Genomic DNA, 20,003 nt, shown 5'->3' on the forward strand with positions numbered 1-20,003 from the left:
GAAGATAATTCTATTACAATTAACATTACCCGTGTGTTCAATTACAAAATTTAGATTAGAGCTTAATTATATTACATTTAACATCACCCGTATGGTGAATTACAATATTTAGAAGATAATTCTATTACAATTAACATTACCCGTATGCTCAATTACAAAATTTAGATAAGAGCTTAATTCTATTACATTTAACATCACCCATGTGTTGAATTACAACATTAGTTAGAGCTTGATTATATTACATTTAACATCACCCGTATGGTGAATTACAATATTTAGAAGATAATTCTATTACAATTAACATTAAAAATATACCTTTAATACTTTCAAACAACTGTAGCAGCCCTGATAATAGGGACTATAGGTCTTTTATTTAACAAAAGTAAGATTCAAATATTTTTCTATTGTGACGCCAAGTAGAATCCAAGCTTAAGCCAGAAGGAACAGTGGTATGGGGTGTTACAGATGATATCAAGGTGCACTGATATAGTTTACACACATAGTGAAGAGAGTGGGGAAAAAAAAAAAGATAATCTGTTTGTTTTCAAATACATGCTGAATGCTACACAAGGGCTATCTCCACAAGCCATCCCTAGTTTTGTAGGAAAGGCAGTTAGTGAATAGCACCTACAGCCAAACTCATGGGTTATTCTAATCAAACGGTGAAATTTTACTGTCACTGTTATAGCATACCCATGAGCCCAAGTGCAGAATAAGATTTTTTGTCTTGAGTGGTAATGGATGAAGACCCTCAAATCCAAAGTCCAGGCATTCTAAACCCGTGATTTCATCCAGCCAAACATATATGTTGATGATCAAACTGAAGCTGCTTTGACTCCATTATTTTTTTATATTTTTGTAAATGTACTAAACCCACAACTAAGCTAATTGATACTTATCATGAAATTGTTTATAATGCATGTGTGTGTGTAAGTTTAGATCCAGTTAACTTATATCTTATATGAAAACTAAAAGCTCAGGAACTGAACTAATTATAGTTTCACTTACGGTATATACTCTTACTCTCCACTTGTGGAGAGGGTAACTTACCAGTGATGTCAAACACAAAAATTCCGCCTGTTGATTTAACGATGTCTTCACTTAGCAGTCCTTCAATTTTACTGAAGACTTTTTCTGAAGATTTGTCTGTATCAGGTTGCTTTAAATTTTCAATACTAATATCAGGAACTGAGTCAAAAGTTTTCAAGTCCTCATCACTGAGAAAGAAATCAGGCAGAAGAGGATGACCTAAAATAATACAACATTCCAGATAATTTTGTTGAAATAAAAATCTTCTTCTAAATTTCGTAAGTCAAAAACGTCTGGTCTACTGCAACAATAACTAACTTTGTTAATGCATGATGATCAAGACACTCACTTCTTGTATAAAATATGTTCGATTTTAGGCCTAGAATGACTCTTTATATTAGTGCATACATATGTGAAAAATACTTATGAAGTTCAAATTGATATGTATACACACACACACACACACATACATATATATATATATATATTTATTTATTTATTCATCCATAAACACAAGTAAGTACAAAGATACATACCTGGTGATACAGCATATTGGTCCAAGTCTGTTACACCAGCATCTTTCAGTATGTATTCATCAATACAAAAGTTACCAGTGAAAGAGTCACTGTTTCTTGTTAATATAGCATAAGCAGCATCTGCCACGATTTCTGGCTTTCGGCAGCTTTGGCCTATTTCTTTTCCACCCAGCATTTCCATAGCTGCTGTAATTATAGCTGGAAAATATTTTCAAAGTTTTAAAAAAGAACAACATATTTCAATAAAATTTAAATAAAATTTTTGAATATATCTAAAAGTTTGTTTGTGTGTCTTGAATTTCCTGCAAAGCTACTCAAGGGCTGTCTGCACTAACCATCCCTAATCTAGCAGTGATAGACTAGATAGAAGGGAGCTAGTTAACACCACTCACCACTAACTCTTGGGCTACTCTTTTACCAACAAATAATGAGATTGACCTATACGTTATAATGCCCCCATGGTTGAAAGGGAGAGCATGTTCAGTGAGAGGAGTTTGAACCCACAACTCATTCATTGTGAGCTGAGAATCTTAATCACCAGGATATTTCTAACAGTTAATGGAAAAATTCATAAAACATAAAAAATACCAATATTAACAACTAATAAATATTTTCCCAACATTTTAACAAAACATTTATCTCATCGATTATTGAAATAACGAGTCTGAGAAACCATAATGCTACTGTCAAGATAAGAAGACACAGCTATGTTGAAACTAAGTTAATTTTCAAACATTTCATATGTCTTTCTCAGAATACTTTTATACTTAACAGGTTGATACAGTAATGGAAAACAACACAGTGATTACTCTGAGCATGGAAAGCTTTACTCAGTAGGACTTTTAATGACAATCAGGAAGAATTATCACAGTTTAATTACATTCAGCCTAAAAAAAATAAACCACTTTCATACAGCTGGCATGATCACCTCCAATAACACCATGATGACATCTTGTTCGTGAAGGGTAATATTTTTTTAAAGAATTTACATTTTAGCTCTGTGTCTAACCAAGTTAGAAATCTTAGTAAATATAATAAGGTTTAGCAACTCACCTGTTTTTGGCCAGAGAGCATTAACAGCAATTTTGAAAGGTCTCAGTTCTTCTGCCATGCCTAATACACACAATGACATGCCATACTTGGCCATTGTATAAGCTACACAAAGAGAAAAATATTTAGTTCATGATTTCAAAATTTTATATCTAGCAAAACATGAAAAAAAACTGTTCCATTATGTTTCAAGACAAATTTATAAGTACACATACATCTCAAAATTTAGTTAATGAGCACACTAGTGGTAAAATGTATTTAATAGCTCAAGCACACCACTTAAACTAGTGTTACTACTATCTGACTTTGTAATCACTCAGATTTTCATGAAACCTATGACATTAAATATGAAAAATCTTTTCTATAGAATTTTTAAGTTTGTTTAAAAACTCGCATGAAAACCAGAATTAAAAAAAAGTTCCTGTAGTGGACCTAAAAACCTACCTGTTTATTACAATTAATACCAGTGAATGTTAACAGTTTTCTTACACTGAAAATTTACTTCCAATTGTTACCTACCTCCTCCTCTCACAAATCTTTCTTGATCTTTTCCTGCCCTCTAAGCATTGCTGAAATATGTTTGTGCTCAGCACAGTCTATATACCCCATCAATTTTGAGCCATTTTTAAACATGTACATATCATGTGACTACTTTCCACCAATAGTATTGCACCACCTATATTGGTGCATCTAGCAACCTCTGCTATTCCTACTCAATCGTCACTTTTGAGAATTGGCAGGCTCCAAAAGAAGAACATCGGCCGGGGGGGGGGCAGTTTAGGTGCACATCACTGAAACTAAGTGGAAAGTGACCACCCATAATAAACGGTTGTGCTCCAAGGTGAAAACGAAGCACACTTGTGGGGTATTGCACCACTGCTGGAACAGGTATGCTCTTCACCATTGAAGTAGGAAATGAATCTGATATGGGCAGAACATAAACATAGTGGTTAAGGCATATGGAATCATGTTACATATACTCATCAGCCCGGACCGCAAGTAAACTGAAATTACAAAGAGGAAGTTAGCTTTTGGCCAAAACTGTGCAAACTCCCAAAAACTACCACAGAAACAAGTTCAACAACAAATTGAATCTGGCATTATGGGGTCATTGTGTTGTCTCAATTCAACCGTTAGAACAGAGTAATATCAGTAACTGGTATTACAAGCAGCAATCATAAATCATTCAACCGTAAGTGCAGGGAAGAGACATTTTGCATCCGGAATTATGAGGAGGACATGGATCATTCACCCAACCAAAGAAACAGGGTGATGTCATTTCAAGTATTACGAGGAGGATCCCACTTAGGCTGGATTTGCTCCATCCAACAACTGTCCACCTTGGAAAAAACACCCAGAGGAAATGGAAGGAGGGAAACCAGCTTTGCCCTCTTCTCACTGAGTGTATAATCATGAGTATGTATAGTATATTAACTTTCTAAACTCCCTCAGTAGGAAGCCTCCATGGTCCACCACCACAGAAAATGGGAAGTGATAAGGACTCCCATGTTCCAATGGAGGAAAAATTAGGGGAAGTAAACATGGTGGGTGTCCAGACGAACATCACACTGGGGAAAGTGCAATGGCCATCTGTGATTCCCTATTTTGAAATGCAGACCAACCCCAATTTATTCAATCAAAGGGTCAGCAGGGATGGGCAGAAATCCCCTTCTGGTTTACTTATGAAGACCATGAGTGACGGTCCACCACTGAGTCAAACTTACTGATATTTAGAAACACACACACATATATATATATTGCTTGGTACGCCACCAGTGGATGTGTGTGTGTGTGTGTGTGTATATATATATATATATAACACCACTCAGGATGCCACCAATGTTCTTGCAGAACACTATTTCTACAGTGACCATTATAGTGCAATCAGTAAATAGTGTAGGTAAAGCACACCTGACAAGGCAACACCCACCACAGAGTGGGATCACATTATTATTGGTAAAAATGAGGGTTGCTGAAGATATAAATATAAATGATAGGAAGTGACTTACCCCATTCAAAGGAGAACGGATATGCATAAAATCGCCATGGGAGGGAGACAATATCCACTTGAAGAAGATACAGTTAGATTGTATAGATAATGAGTGATGAAGGTATTGGGAGTAATCCACATTCTGGCCTGAATGGTGAAGGAGAACAACCAAAAACATGGTGATATTATGAATTTGATGAGAAAAAACGTTGTGGAGATGGCAACTTACCATGGATAAGTCCAAATATGACAGCCTAACAAGTTGACAGACCCAACCAGTTAGCATGACAGGGGATAGATCAAGGGAAACAAAAGATTTCCAGGGAATAAAAAGTCGGGAATGTGAATCCCTAAAGAAAGCAGTACGTGCCACATAACATATAAGAAGCAAACTGGACAAAGAAGCCGATCAGGATCAGAATGGGAGTACAGGTGGGTGAATGAAGGTAAGGAAATGGGTATGAAAACCAAACCATCATTAGTGGCAGTATAGGTCTCAAAGAAGAAGAACTGGTCAGGATCTAGGATGACACAAGAGGAATGGTAGAGGATGCAGGTAATGTTAGTGGCATAAATATCTCATTGACAACATTCACAAGCAAGGAAGAGAAGGAAATAGGTCTTGAGGGAGAGATGGTATGTGGAACACATAGACAGAGGTTCAAAAGAAGGACATGAAAAGGCATAAAGGACCACATTGATATCCCAACCAGGAAAATCAAAAGAACATGGAGAATGCATGACTCAAAAGGAGCGGAAAAGGAGGGAAATGATGGGGAAAGACAAAACCTTATGAAACTTGGAGAAATGGAAGGTGTTTGACAAGGCCACCTGATAGCTAGTCATGATCGAAGTGGAAAAGCCTTTGTCAAACAACCAGGTGATGAATTTGGAAAGATGAGGAAAAGAAGGGTGGGAAGGACAGAAGCCATATCAGATAGACCAAAGACAGAAGGTCGACCATCGCCTTTGATAAATGGACATAAAGAAAGTCTGAAGGAACAAGAAAGGAAAGATGCAACATATGGAGTCAGTCACTGGGCTGAGGCAATGGACCTGACAAAAGCCATGCATGAAGACAGATTGTGGTGACATCTGGATGAACAATGTCCCACCAAGGTTGATGGAGTAGAGACTGAGACAGAAGTAAGGGTAAGGGAGGATGTACAAGTAAAAGTCGGAGCAGAGGGAACCATGGTTGCATGCCAATACTGAGACACAAGTAGGACTAGACATGGAGTAGTTTGGATTAGGAATAGAACTCTGGAGAAGAGTCGAATAGAAGGATAAGCATAGAGGTGAAAACCCCTCCAATTTTGACTAAATGTATCCACCCCCAGAGCTAGTGGGTATGGAACAGGAGATCAAAAGGAAGGAAGTTTGGTGTTACAATAGGTGGCAAAAGCATTGATATGAGGTGTTTCCAGCTCAGAAGACATCCATTAAAAGACCTGAGGATTGTGGGACCACTCTATGGGGAGAATCTTGTTGGGATGAGGTAATTGATCTGCAACCAGATTCAGGGCACCAAGAACATGGCAAGCTAAGACCATAATGTGGTGACTGTGCACCAAAAAAAAAGGAGATCCAGGGTCTGAAAGCACAGAAACCTGGATTTAATACCACCTTACTTGGTGATATAAGTGAACACACAGAAGTTGTTGGAGTGTACCATAACCACCTGCAGGAGATGAAGGAAGTGGGACAAAGCTCATGAACCGCCATAAGTTTGAGAATATGGATATCATGGTTAATACTGAATTGCTCGGATCAATTTCAAGCACTTTTCATGGATTTTTAAGCACTCTCAGAATGTTTCTCCAACAATTTTTGGAAGCTCAAATCTACATCAAAATCAATTGGATTCTACTGACATTTTATAAAATTCCTATTTATTTGTTCAACACTAAAAAGAAAAGAAAGACCATTTATTGCGCTCAACTCTGCAACATGCATTAAAGTTAGATATATCAATGTATTCTGCTAGTATAATATTTTCAAGTACTTTTGCAAAAAAAAAAGACCCCTTTTCAAGCACTCTCAAGCCCTTGAAATTCCATTATCTATTTCAAGGATGCATATGCACCCTGTAATATGGAAAGAAGACTCCTTGGCCAATCAGAGACTACAAATATCCTTAGAGTCTAGGTAAGCACCCCAACCGTCTAAAGATGTGTCTGTGAACAGATGTAAGTCCACACAAGGTGAAGGAAGCAGAATCACTCTGTAGTCTGGTCCCTGTCAAGCCACCAAGCCAAGTTGGCCCTTGTTGTGAAAAGAAGGGTAACAGGGTGGTCCAAGGAGAAGTCCCACTGATCAAGGAGTGTCCACTGAAGTAAATACACATTAGCTCAACCCATGGGAATGAGAGCTTCCAAGGAAGCCCACATCCCCAAATGAGATAGAAACTCTCGCGATGTGAGGTGAAGGCCTTGTTGACCACTCGCTCCATATCCCAAAGATAGCCAGACCTGACTGAGGTTGCAATTGAAGCAAACCCCCAAATAAACAAAATATTGAGTGGGGGTAAGAATGGCCTTCTCCCCCTTTATCAGAAAAAGGGATGGGAGGTGAAATCTCCTGAATAGGTGTTTATTGTGAATGACAAAAATAAGAAGGTGCTGGGAAAAAAAGAAAAAAAAAAAGAGTCCAATCATTCTGCACCATGACGATATTTTTCCTCAGAAACATGTTCAGGTTGAAAAGGAGAAGAAATTTCCAGCTGAACATATGACTCTAGCTCCCTGCGAATTAAGGCTTGTACTTTTTCTGCATATAAAGTCAAACCCGAGTCCTGGGAAGTCATACCATTTGCATTGTCAACCGTCACAGGAATTTCCATTTCCAATATACTCAAATTCATACTAAGTTCACTTAGAAACAAGAAACAAATTCTATTGCAAAATTGTTTAAACAATTGAATTCAAAAACAGAAAAATAAAACTGTTAGAAATGACAATGAAGCACAATCAGAAACTGTAGTCACACGTGAAAAAACACACTTCTAAACAATGTAGTGCCATTGAAAGTGAGGATCGAGTGGGAATAGCATAGGGATCTACCTGCATCAACATAGGTGACACACTACTATTGGTAGAGAGTAGTCACATGATATGTATATGTTAAAAATGCTGAGAAGTTGATGGGGTATATAGATTGGTGCGCTAAGGGGGGGGGGGGGGATAGTATCAGATTCTCATATTTGTTAAATCATTTGCCATGAAGTCATATAAGATATTACTTTAACTATATTAGAGATAAAGTCAGTAAAATAAAATCCCATCTTTGTTAAACCATTTTTCCATGTAGTCCTATTATATATTGGTCTCACTAATTATATATGACTGATCACTGTGCTGTTATATCTATAGTCTGGAAGTGGCAGCAGACTGGATTTTTTATGCACTGTTCTGAACAATGAACAATAGATAAAAGTTAGTTTAATAGTGAGTGTTCACAAAAGTTTTTAAGTATAGTCTGAATAACATTTTAAATCAATATAAAAATCAATAGACACAAGACTAAAGTCATGGTGCATGTATATTTTGTTTAATAAATGTCTTGGACGAAAAGTATTTACACTGAATTAGAAAAACAAACAAACACAAACTCGTATGTCAGGGTAATCACAAACAAGCATGTCTAAAAAAACACTTACCAACGTGATCTTTAAACCACCTCGGTTGAAAGTTTAGTGGAGGACTTAAATTTAGAACATGAGGGTTGGAAGACTTCTTTAAGTAGGGTATGCAGTGCTTGGACCTATAGTAGTAGAAGAAAAAACATTAGAGAAACTTAAGTAAATCACCAGAACTTTAATTTTAAATATTGTATACTGGCCACAAACAGCTCAATCTGAGTTTGAGATATAGGGAGATTGGGAAATTAACAGTAGTTTTATAAGTCAATACAGTATTGATTTCTTATAGTAACATAAATATTACGACATATTTTATGTTATGAAACAATGGATATGACACAACAGTACTGACGTTACGTATATTAAATACCACTTCTGAATCTAAATTCATTACTGTTGATAGACATTTTTCATAGATATAATGGATGTGGTATGTTTCATCGTACGATAGTGTCTGATCTATAATTCACCATGTTTCATTTTTATAATGATCCAACAGTTTAAAAAAAAATTAAAGTCTTGTTTCTTTTGGATATTTGTGCTACTTACACCAGCCATCTCTAATTTTGTACCATCAATTCCTGGGGTACTATAATCAGATAGTGAGACTTGACCCTCATTCTTACAGCATATTCATGACCTCAAAGTGTGAAGCAAAAAACTGTCTTATTATTTCCTTTTTATAAATGGTATTCAAACCATGTACTCTCGACATCCTAACCATTCCTGGCTCACATTAAACTAGATTTTCTAAAAGGTTGCCCTGTTGCTTCAGCATGTTTATTCAGTTAACTAATTTTTTTTATAGAAACTGTGACAGATGTTAGGTCAACTTCTATAACATCTACTATTGTACAAAGGCTAGACTTAAGTCTTTGTCTGAACATTTACTGTTCAATTAGGTTTGACAGAAAGAGCTGCTCGGTTCAATGTGGTCACTGTGTTTACACAGAGCAATCAAATAACTTATCATTTTAGATCTTTTATGGTCATAAGGTACTTTTGCTCTCTCTTTTTACATAAAAACATTGGAAAAAATCCCTTATATGAATGGAAACAGATAAGATACGACTATTTCTGACCATCTTTCTTTCGACAATCATGGGGTCTGGTACATATTTCACAACACCGAAATTTAGGACTTTCACACAGATATTTTCTCTTCAATACTTATAAAAATTAAATGTTTAAAATAAAGTTCAAAGAATGGATTCAAAGTTCACTAGTTCTACAAAAAAAACAACCTTTTTCTGTTTAAGCAAGTTTGTAACTTCATAAACAGAGGTATGGACATAATTTATATTTTGGTACACTATGTTAATAGTACTAGTAAGTTAGAAACTGATTAGATCTTTTTTTATTCTTGTCACTCAATAAGAATATATTGCTGCATGCTGGTGGAACAACACACATGTGCTACTGTTAGCTGTACCACATTGTTCAACTAAAACATTTCAATGAGCAAGTGGTAATGGAAAAAAATCTAGAATGTTCATATGATCAAAAAACAAAACAAAAAACATTCCTTACAGCTGTACATCAGACTTCTAGTGACAAATGAATATATCCATTAGTTAAGGGTAAATTCAGTATAATTTTACTGAACAATGTTTGAAGAACTCATCATGCAAGCTAACCACATGCCAATTATCAATTACTAGCATAAAATACCCATGCTCCACTGTGGGATTCTCATAATTCACAGAGGCTTCAGTGTATCAGCAGGGGTAGATTTAATGGTCAGCTAAAACTGACCGGGCTCCTCTTTAGGCCAGACCCCTTTATATATATAATGCTTTTTAGAAATACATTACTTTAACTCTATTCTATTTATCAAGTATATCAATTTATTCAGCTATCTGTTGAAATTATTTGCTTTCACTTGATGTATAATATTGGTATGTATGGAGCCTGCTAGGCTCTATTTTTTTTAGCTGACTAGGCATTTAGGCTTAAATCCACCCCTGTGTACCAGTCAAGCATCTTCATTATCTTAATTACTTCTATAGCTACACCACTGTGACAATTCTAACTGATTTGTCTGTTGCTATTTCTCATACTTAATTCAACTTTTTTTTAAAAAAACATATTTTTAATTTAGCTTCTCAGATTTGTTTTCTTCTTCCCATGTTTTTATTTGAATTATTTTCATTCTCTGAATTCTCCATTATTCTCTGATTCATACTTTTCTTCCTGTTGTTTGTTGCCATTTACAAAACTTAGTTCAATTCAACTTTTTTTGAATTCTCAGTTTGTACTTTTCTTCTCATGTTTGTGTTGAAAAAGAGTATTTGGCAGAAAACCTCCACAAGTTGTTCATTCATTCAGTATTTTTTTGTTCTAATTCTCACTTTTCTACAGACCTTCAGAAAACAGAATTATGAGGCTTAAGGGCTATAGGGCAAAATATTTGACCAAATTTTTTTTCAGTCAAATCTAAAAAACAATACTCAGGTGCACACCCTCAGAATCCCCTTAGTATGTTTGCAAAGTTTCAGGTTCTTTTCTCTTGGGGTTATGGTGGTCACACATGCAGACAGGCTCTTTTATTATTACAGATTACAAATCTGAAAAGAAATAGCTATGTAAAAAACAATGTCTTTCTACAGAGTTTAGAGATTATGTAGCAAAATGACTAAACAAGTTCCAGTATATAGATCATTAACATATGAGAGAGAGAAAAAACAAAACATATATGCATCTTTTTAACAACCTATATGGTAAATTATTTTATCAAGTAAAAACATTTCTCTGGCTGCAATATCTTAACGGGAATGAGGAATTACTCAGGATATTAATACATAAATGAGACAGAAAGTAATGACAATATAACAAACGTACGTCAAAAATGTTCCTCTTGTATTGATATGATGCATCAAATCATATTTTTTCATCGAAGTTTCAAGAGTTCCAGTTAGGTTTATGGCACTGGCATTATTGACGAGGATGTCAATTCCACCAAACTCCTTGACAGTACTTTCTACAGCACTTTTCACCTGCTCTTCATCCCTAATATCTACTATACAGGGTAAACATTTTCCTCCAGCTTCTTCAACTAAGAACAAACAACAATATTCTAATTAGCCTGGTATACATCAACAATATTGTAATCTAGCCACTAAAGTATTTAAGAAATAGAACAAAAGGTTGAAAACTGTTTTGCTACAAATTTTGAGTAAGACATTTTAATAAATTAAGAAAGTGAAAATATAATTTTTTTTATTAATCACTTACTTTTTCATAAGAATCTTTAACAATGCAAAAAGTGCAAGAAAAGATAAACTTATTGTGATGTTTTAGCACTGAAAACAAAGTAACCTAATTGAACTTTTCATATCAAAATATTTGGCATTTCAATAAAATTTTCAAGAGTAATTGTTCATTTGATAGCGGAGCTGGATGGTTAGTAGTATTTGTTAATTGACTACATTTGTTTAATCAATTAGTACAATGTTCCTCAAAACACAATATCTGTTTCACCCCCACCCTTGAATATAAGCAAAACAAAAAGTTGTAGTTTGGTGCTGCCATCTAGTTACCCTCTCTCTAGTTAGCAGTTCAAAATTAGTGACAGTGAGAGAGAGCTTTTGTAGTTTTGCATAACAAAGATGGGGCAAGCACTTTATTTCAGAGATGAATGAACTTTAAGTAGAAAAAAAAACAACTAATAAAGTTAAAATCGGGTCTCAATAGCTGCAGTGAGCAGATGTACAGTTAGCTCTTTATGTAGCTAACAGCAAACATACATAACGGTAATATTTCACTTAGTTGGATCTTCGGAATAATCAAAAACAATAATAATCAGAAACACTAATTTCAATTAGTTTATTATTTTTGTGACAAACAATTAATCTAACTTTGATCAATCAATTGTTGAAATAGTCAAAATTAATAATAACACAGGCCTGCGATGGTTTTATTTTCTTGCAATTTTTACATGTTCTACAGTAATACCTGTACGCTGAATCCGAAAATGATATCCATTTTTCTCCATAACGTACAGAATTTTCACAAAATGTTATAACAGAATAAATAAAAGAAAGACCATAACACATAGTTTTGAGACTGAATGATGTAATTTTCACACATAAAAATCAGGATGAATGAGAATTCATATTTGTCTGACATCAATGTTCTTCCCCTTTCTTCAGTTTGTTTATATTTTTTTTAACAAATATAATAATAAACAATTTTTCATTGTGGTAAATGAAATAATAATTTGATGTAAGTAAGAGTTATATTTTTCTTCCCAATTTGTAAAAAATCTTCATGCGATAGAAAAAAATTAATATTATTTTTGAAATGAGCATAGCTGAATTATGAAAAATCCTTTACTAAAAACAAAACAACTTTTAGGAAATTTAAATTGACAGTCCCGTGTAATTAGACAATAATTTCAATTAACTGATTATTTTCATGACAATCAGTTAAACTAACTTTGATTAATCAATTGTTGGAATAATTAAACATGATAATAATCAGGAACATTAATTTTGATTTGTTAATAATTTTCATTACAATCAATTAATCTAACTTTGCTTAATCAGTTTTTAGAATAATCAAACATGATAATAATCAGGAACACTAATTTTGATTAGTTAATTATTTTCATGACAATCAGTTAATCTAAACTTGATTAATCAATTGTTGGAATAATCAAACATGATAATAATTAGAAACAATAATTTTGATTTCTTAATAATTTTCATGCTCATTGGTAATCAATTATATTTAATAAATCACCCAGTTCTGTTTGATACTTAATTAACAATTAATTATTTAAGAATGTGCTCTACACTCTGATAAACTCTGTAGGTGTTTGAAGGCAAAAGTTTATTTCATATCACTACTTTTAATTGTTTGTGTCTAGATTAAGATAAAGATTCTTTCATTTGCAAATAGCTTTACAGCAACCACAAAAATATGTAGTAAGTAACATTAGCCAATGATTAAGAATTAGTTCTATTGGAAATACTAATTTTGATTATTTTCATGAAATAACAGATTTAATCATATCAATGCTCATAGCTAGAGAGTCAATTAATTGAGTTAATTTCCTGGCTCTACTATGAAGACAAGTTAATGCACGTAACTATTCTACCTTCCCTTGCTGCACTGTAAATGGTTCCTGAAAGTTTTGGATGAGGTTCGGCTGTTTTTGCTGCAATTGCGATGTTTGCTCCATCTTTTGCTGCTTTCAAGGCTATAGCTTTACCGATCCCTCTGCTAGCCCCCGTGATGAATAATGTATGACCTGCTAGTTTACTGCAAAGTACAATCATATTTACTATACAAGCAGTTTCACAACTTCACTGAAAATTATTACATTAACACTGAAATTCCTGCTTGAAGATATTTCCATTCATTTTATTGCAATCCTTGTTCAAAATATAATTCAATGTTATAAGCATTTACACATATACAAACAGGCACACACAAAAAAAACATTATTACTTATATATGTCTGATAATGTGCAAGAAAAGTCCAAGTAAGACTGATTTCACAGAAAAGTTGTTACTTCTGAGAACTGCAGCTTTCTATACAAGGAAGACTTAGCTATTTCCTTTCAAAATAAATAAATAAATCAAAAACATACTAAAGTAACCTCTCTTTTGTTTGTTGTAAAATATGACACTATTATCATAATGCCTGAAAGACTGATCTTCTGAATATTCTTTTAAAGTCCTGACAATATAAGAACAAGATGTGTTGTCATAATTTTTAAAGAAGAATAAGACAGAAAATCCACGGTGGAAATTCAAGTTTAAAAATACACACAGGTTTAATTTTTTTTAATCATAAAAAATGTATAAATGTAACCCAATGGAACATCATTGCTGATAAAAATTTTTTTTTAATTACCAACATGTTCAACTATCAACATCTACAGATAAATAAATGCCTTTCTGGTATTATGAATAATGTCCATTTCAAAATGTATTGAAAAAATAACCCAATGGACACTAATGGAAGTACATCCAATGGATAATAATGGTCTATTTGGTCAATCTAGACTGTCCCATTTTCTACTGCTAACTATCTATTAGCTACATATAGAAAGTATTCTAATATTCAACTACGATACTACTCATCTGATCTTATCCAATTCCCTCTTTAGCTCCTTCCATGTTGCAGCTAATGCCTCTCATGAAAGAAAACTATTTTATAGGCTTACATCCCTTTTAGAAAAGTAACACTGCCTTAACAACTGGAGTCATGGCTAAGTTTTCCATATCGTAAAATTTGTTTTACTGCTTGCAGCTGGATTTAAAACTTCTAACAAAGTTAAAAATCTCACTCGTGTTCCCCCTTGAACAATTCTTCTCTCCAGTTAAAACAAATCAAGGTTTTCACTTCCCTCCCATACAATAACCTCTCCAGTTATTAAGTTCATATCAAAATAAGAACTGAAGTTTTATAAAACAATGTTTAGAGTTGATGCAATATTTGCATTGATATTAACTTAAATATAACCTTTTCATGTTATCTCAAATTTAAATACACATTTTGAAGTTTGTTGCTCAACTTGGAAAAAGTGCAAAAATATAATAAAAGAAATTACAGGTACTTAGTAATCTTCACTTGAAAATAACATGTTAGAATGTGACTTATGGATTCTAATACTCAAAACTAAAATGGAAAATATGTAATATTCATATTGAGAAATGGAGAAATGGCCAGTTTTCGATTGAAACTGTTTAATATGTACAAAAAATAAACATATCCACCACACTTTTACTCATGCCTCTAATTATATTAAAAATATATCTTTTCTTGCTAGTATATAAATATTTAAAGTTCCTAAAACATCTTCATCCACAAACATATAAAAATTTGCATATTCCTTGAAAATCTCCAAAGTATCAAAATTAGTATTTTATCTCAACATTCTGTACATTCAAGTAAATGTTTCACATTTATCCAAATGTATCCATGTGGAATAGCTTATTCAAAAGAAACAAACAGTATTCATTCTCTGGTCACAACACTGTATATATAATTATCTATATAAACATCTACAACACAATTTTTATACAGGGGTAGAAATTTCCACACTTTTAAAGATTGTTACATGCAAGTTTCATAAAAATACTACTTAAGTTTATAACAACATAAATGAATAGTCTCACCATAATTTCTAACAGTCTTGAGAAAAAAAAATGTTCAAATGGCTAAGATTTTAAGCAGTTGCTCTAATTCTAGAGCTTTAAAGTCTTTGAATTGCACAGATTCTAGTACATCCAAAATGACTTGTCTAAATGTTCTTAAATGACAAATAATGCACTCAAGGACACAGAAACTAATAGAAACACTTCCAAACTGTGATTATTGAGAAGAGCATTAAATAAGAGTCTGGCTGCAATGTGTAAAGATTAGAAAGTGCCAAAATCATCTGTGGAAAAGTAATTTGAATTCAAAGGGATAATATGGAGCTGTTTGACCCATCTAAGCTATCCCACTTTCTACTACTATTCTATTCCGAAATACATAAAGAAACCCCTTTTCTAGTGATCTTCAAATTACCCATCTAATCTGCTTTTAAGCTCCATAAATTTTCTACCACACTTGAAATGTAAACTGTTTCTCAAATCAACTATGTTAGAAAAGTAACTTTTAACTGGAGTTTGTCTGAGTATGTCCTGTAGTGTTGCTACCCTCAAATTTGTTTTAAAAACAATCATCTGGACTTATAAATTCCAACATTTTATCACAATCTTAAGAACATTAATTATGCACCTCATCATCAGTCAAGCTCTTTTCTCCAGCAGAAACATGGCATATTTCATCCTATCCTGACATGATAACCTTTCCAAACCTTGAATCATCTCAGCTAATCATCTCTCCTAACTCTTTATACACCCCACATATTTACATCAATTATAGTAACTGAAAAAAAAACTTCCATGGATGATAAGAGTAAAATAAGGTGAACAAAAATTAACATAACATTTTAACTAAGTCTAGCCCTTTATAGCTAGGCCCAGATCTTTTTTTTTCTTATTGATTTCTGCTGGAGTTTCACCAGCAAGACTGTAAAAATAATTAATTTCATGATAACAAACATACATAACTTTAATGAAGATTAAATGACATCTCCAGGTATTAAACCAGCTCACCAAATTGTCTAAATCTCATTGCAAAGTGTAAGCATCTTTAGTACAATTTCAAATACCCATTTAATATATGCAAGTTTAACCAATTTACTGATTATTACTTTATCAACGTCATTACTGAAAATGAGAAGTTACAAAGAACCAAGAGCATAAATATCTGATGTACACCCCTCATAATGTTAATACATTGTGATTTAATCCCTTTTAGAAACTTGTAAACCCTCATGAATTTCATTCATTACTTACACACTCATGCTTAGCAATGAAAATCTCATGTATTCAGTGAACTGCTACAATGAAGTACAACATGACTTGGAAGAGGTTGTAATTCATAGAAATTATCATAGTCTCTGTTTTATGCAAGTGTTCACTTCCACATATATTACAATGTAAAATATGTTCCTTGATTAAAAGTTTTGAAGCCTCGATAACATTTTTTAGCAGCTTGAATATACAAAAAGTAGGAATTGTATGATTTTGGGGGCTGAGAAAGTTAGTAATGCCTAATGGTGAAGTGAATGTTAGGGGTAATAAGCATAAGCTTTCAAAACCTGTACCCTGACAAGTTAGGAGAAATGCTTGAAACTGAGCATTTTCTAGCTTTGTTAATTTTATTTGAAAATGTATGACATACTCACAAAAGTAACAATGTCATTATAAGGACAATAAATTAGTTGTCAGAACTAAATTGTGTTTATAATGGGGCCAAAGTTAAAAGTTAAATAAACTTATCAGTAATGTACCAGGCAAAAGACAAACAGAAACTTGGGAGGTTTGGAGGAATGTTCCCATTAAAATATTTACAATTAGTGGAAATTTTGATGTAAATGCTGCCAAGTTATGATGGAAAATAATAAAAACAACATACAAGTATAATTAATCTAAATAAGCAGTCAAACTAGACTTATTGCAGTGCTAGTGGTGTGTACCAGGATTCACTATGGGCCTTAGCTTTTTTCTTATTTACATAAATGGCACTGATAAAGAACATAACCAGAGAATCTGTAAAGTTTAATGATTAATTAAATTCTCGGGTATTTCTAGCTTTATTGAGGATTTTGAAATACCACAAAATTACTTGAATCAATTGGTAAGTTGGACAAATAATTGGCAAATGACCTTTAATTATAAAAAATGCAAGGTAATGCATCTAGGTAGTCATAATTTGGATCACATGTTTTATGGGAACTAACTCAATAGAGTGACTGAAGAAAAGGATCTAAACAAAACGGTGGATAAATCATTCAAGCCATCAAAGCAGTACACTGTTGATAGTAGTAAAGACAATTGAACTTTAACGTGTATTTAAAGACACAATGATTACACATCAAAAGAGTTTATTATTCTCTATATAAATCACTAGTCAGGCTGCACTTGAAATACTGTGTACAGTTTTGGTTTCCTTATCTAAGGAAGAATACAGAATTAATGGAAAGGTTCAATGGAGGGCTACTAGAAAGATTCTAGAAGTTAAAAGTTATCTTACAGGGAAAGGTTCAGATTTTTTCACTAACTTACTTTCTCTTGAGAAAAGGAGGGTAAAAATTGAACTTATTGAAGTTTACAAGATTATCCGGGGGATAATAAAAAAAAAAAGCATTCAAATTCTTTGTGCTGTATACTGAAGACTATAGGATGAGAAGACACAAGTTTGTGATTTGGGGAAAACAGGCTAGACTCTAGTTATGATCATTTTAATTTTACAACAGGGTGATCAACTTACGCATTGGAGGTCAGCACTTTATAGGAGTTTAAGAGGGAATTCGATAATTTCTTGAAAACTAAAGGTTGGGTTTAAATTTTTACTTTTCTTCAGTGAGGGGATGAAAGGACAGCCTTGAAGGTTCAAATGGTGAATTGTTAGCCATAGGTTAACTTGGATAATCAGGTAACAAGTTGTCTTTAATTATAGTAAATACAAGGTAAATGTACTTGGGTTGTCAAAACTTGAATCGTACTTTTAACCCATTCACTGCGGCTAGGAAATATACTTTCCAGCCCCAGTGAAAGGGTTAATATTGATGGGAACTCTCTCTGTAGCATGACTGAAAAAATTATCTTCCTACAGTGGTATATAAATCACTCAAGATACAGAACCAGTACTCTTTCACTAATAATAAAGCTAACACAAAGTTGGGATGTAATTATAGATATATTGACTACAAATCAAAAGGGGTAGTTAACTCTTTACACAATTCACTAATTAAGTCTCACTTGGAATAATGTGTGCAATTTTGGTTTCCTTATCTAAGAAAGGATATTGTTTTATTGAAAAAATAGTTCAAAGGTGGGCCACTATGACAATCCCAGGGACAGGAAGATAATCTAGTAGGAATATATTCTCTTTTATTTTGATAAAAAAAAAAAGAGGTTAAAAGGTGATCCTATTCAACCTTACACAAGCATTCTGTGGATCAACAGGATAAAGGCTCTTAATTTCTTTGTACTACATTCTGAAACCAATATGATGAGAGTACACAAATTTAAGATTTGGAAAAAGATAGGCTAGGCTCCAGTTATGACAGTAGTGGATGTTGGCTGTTTACAAAAGTTTAAGAGTGGAAATGGATAATTTCTTTAAAACGTAATTATACATTTATTTTAAGTTTGTTTACTTTTTCTTGGAAGTGGGTGTGCAAGTATAGTCTTGAAGAAACAGATTATCCCAAGTTGATATCTGTAATGTAATATTAGTCAGTTATATGGCCTTTTGTATTTTAATTCAAACTATTTATCTTTTAACTATATTATATATATCACCAACTTCCAATTTAATTTAAGAATCTTATCTGTCATTACGTTCCGCTAACTTGTTTGATAATTGAGTGAGCTTTAATGTATCGTTTGTTTTGTGTCTCTGATGATCATGAACTGATGAAGGCTGCTTTGGCACAACAAACCGAAACTTAGTTAATCACTTAACGTTCCAAATATATCGGTACATATTTCTAAATTATCACTACTACTTGTTCAACTGGATGTCGCACAAGGAATCTTGTACATGAAGTGTACCTAGTTTACTTGATTCCTAGTCAAACTTATACCATATTATAGTTCAAATTCATTTAGCTTGAGACCAGCTTAATTTTTTTTACACTAACTTTTGTTACAATATGACTATGAGTATACGTATAACCAGAATAATACTAACATTAATAAACGTCTCTGGTAAAACTATAAGTTAAAACTTGGTTAAATTACAATTAAATTTTAGAAGGTATGCTAACATAGTAATAACACTAATTAAAAGTGGTGTAGCTTACCCAGTATTCAACATTATTGTTAATGAAGCAATATTATTTAATGATTAAATTGTAAAAAACAAATCAAACTACGTTAAATCCTTAATAACTTTGCAAACGTTACTTGTAGTCCGATTTTTTCTTTTTCACCTTCCACCCCCTAGGTAACACGTAATCCACCAATAGTTAATATGAATTCCCGTCACAGTTCAAACTCCACTCAGGGTCCACTGGCAGTTAATACAAATAACAGTGCCATCTTAAAATATTTCCAAACGTGCGAATAAATAAAAAAAAAATGAAAAATTTTCACAACAAAATTTTTTACTTAATATAACCTTTATTTTTTATTTACGAATTTACTAAAATACGATTATTTGAGATATGAAAATTAAGACACG

At 33.1% G+C, this 20,003-nt stretch overlaps 1 protein-coding gene across 1 annotated transcript in view; it reads right to left on the reverse strand.

Annotated features, from left to right (window-relative positions):
• LOC106468123 (hydroxysteroid dehydrogenase-like protein 2) overlaps nt 1–19,850 on the reverse strand; it is a 22,777-nt gene extending 2,927 nt beyond the window's left edge. The window contains exons 1-7 of the mRNA XM_013928535.2: nt 19,624–19,850; nt 13,347–13,510; nt 11,087–11,300; nt 8,264–8,367; nt 2,619–2,720; nt 1,566–1,763; nt 1,051–1,248 (exon numbers count right to left, since the gene is read on the reverse strand). Of these exons, the coding sequence (XP_013783989.1) occupies nt 1,051–1,248; nt 1,566–1,763; nt 2,619–2,720; nt 8,264–8,367; nt 11,087–11,300; nt 13,347–13,510; nt 19,624–19,637 (994 nt within the window). The 5' untranslated portion in view covers nt 19,638–19,850. The remainder of the gene's footprint in view (nt 1–1,050; nt 1,249–1,565; nt 1,764–2,618; nt 2,721–8,263; nt 8,368–11,086; nt 11,301–13,346; nt 13,511–19,623) is intronic.
• Nucleotides 19,851–20,003: the final 153 nt, after the last annotated feature.

The sequence above is a fragment of the Limulus polyphemus genome, unplaced genomic scaffold, assembly GCF_000517525.1.
Source record: "Limulus polyphemus unplaced genomic scaffold, Limulus_polyphemus-2.1.2 Scaffold2880, whole genome shotgun sequence".
Lineage (NCBI taxonomy): Eukaryota > Metazoa > Arthropoda > Merostomata > Xiphosura > Limulidae > Limulus > Limulus polyphemus.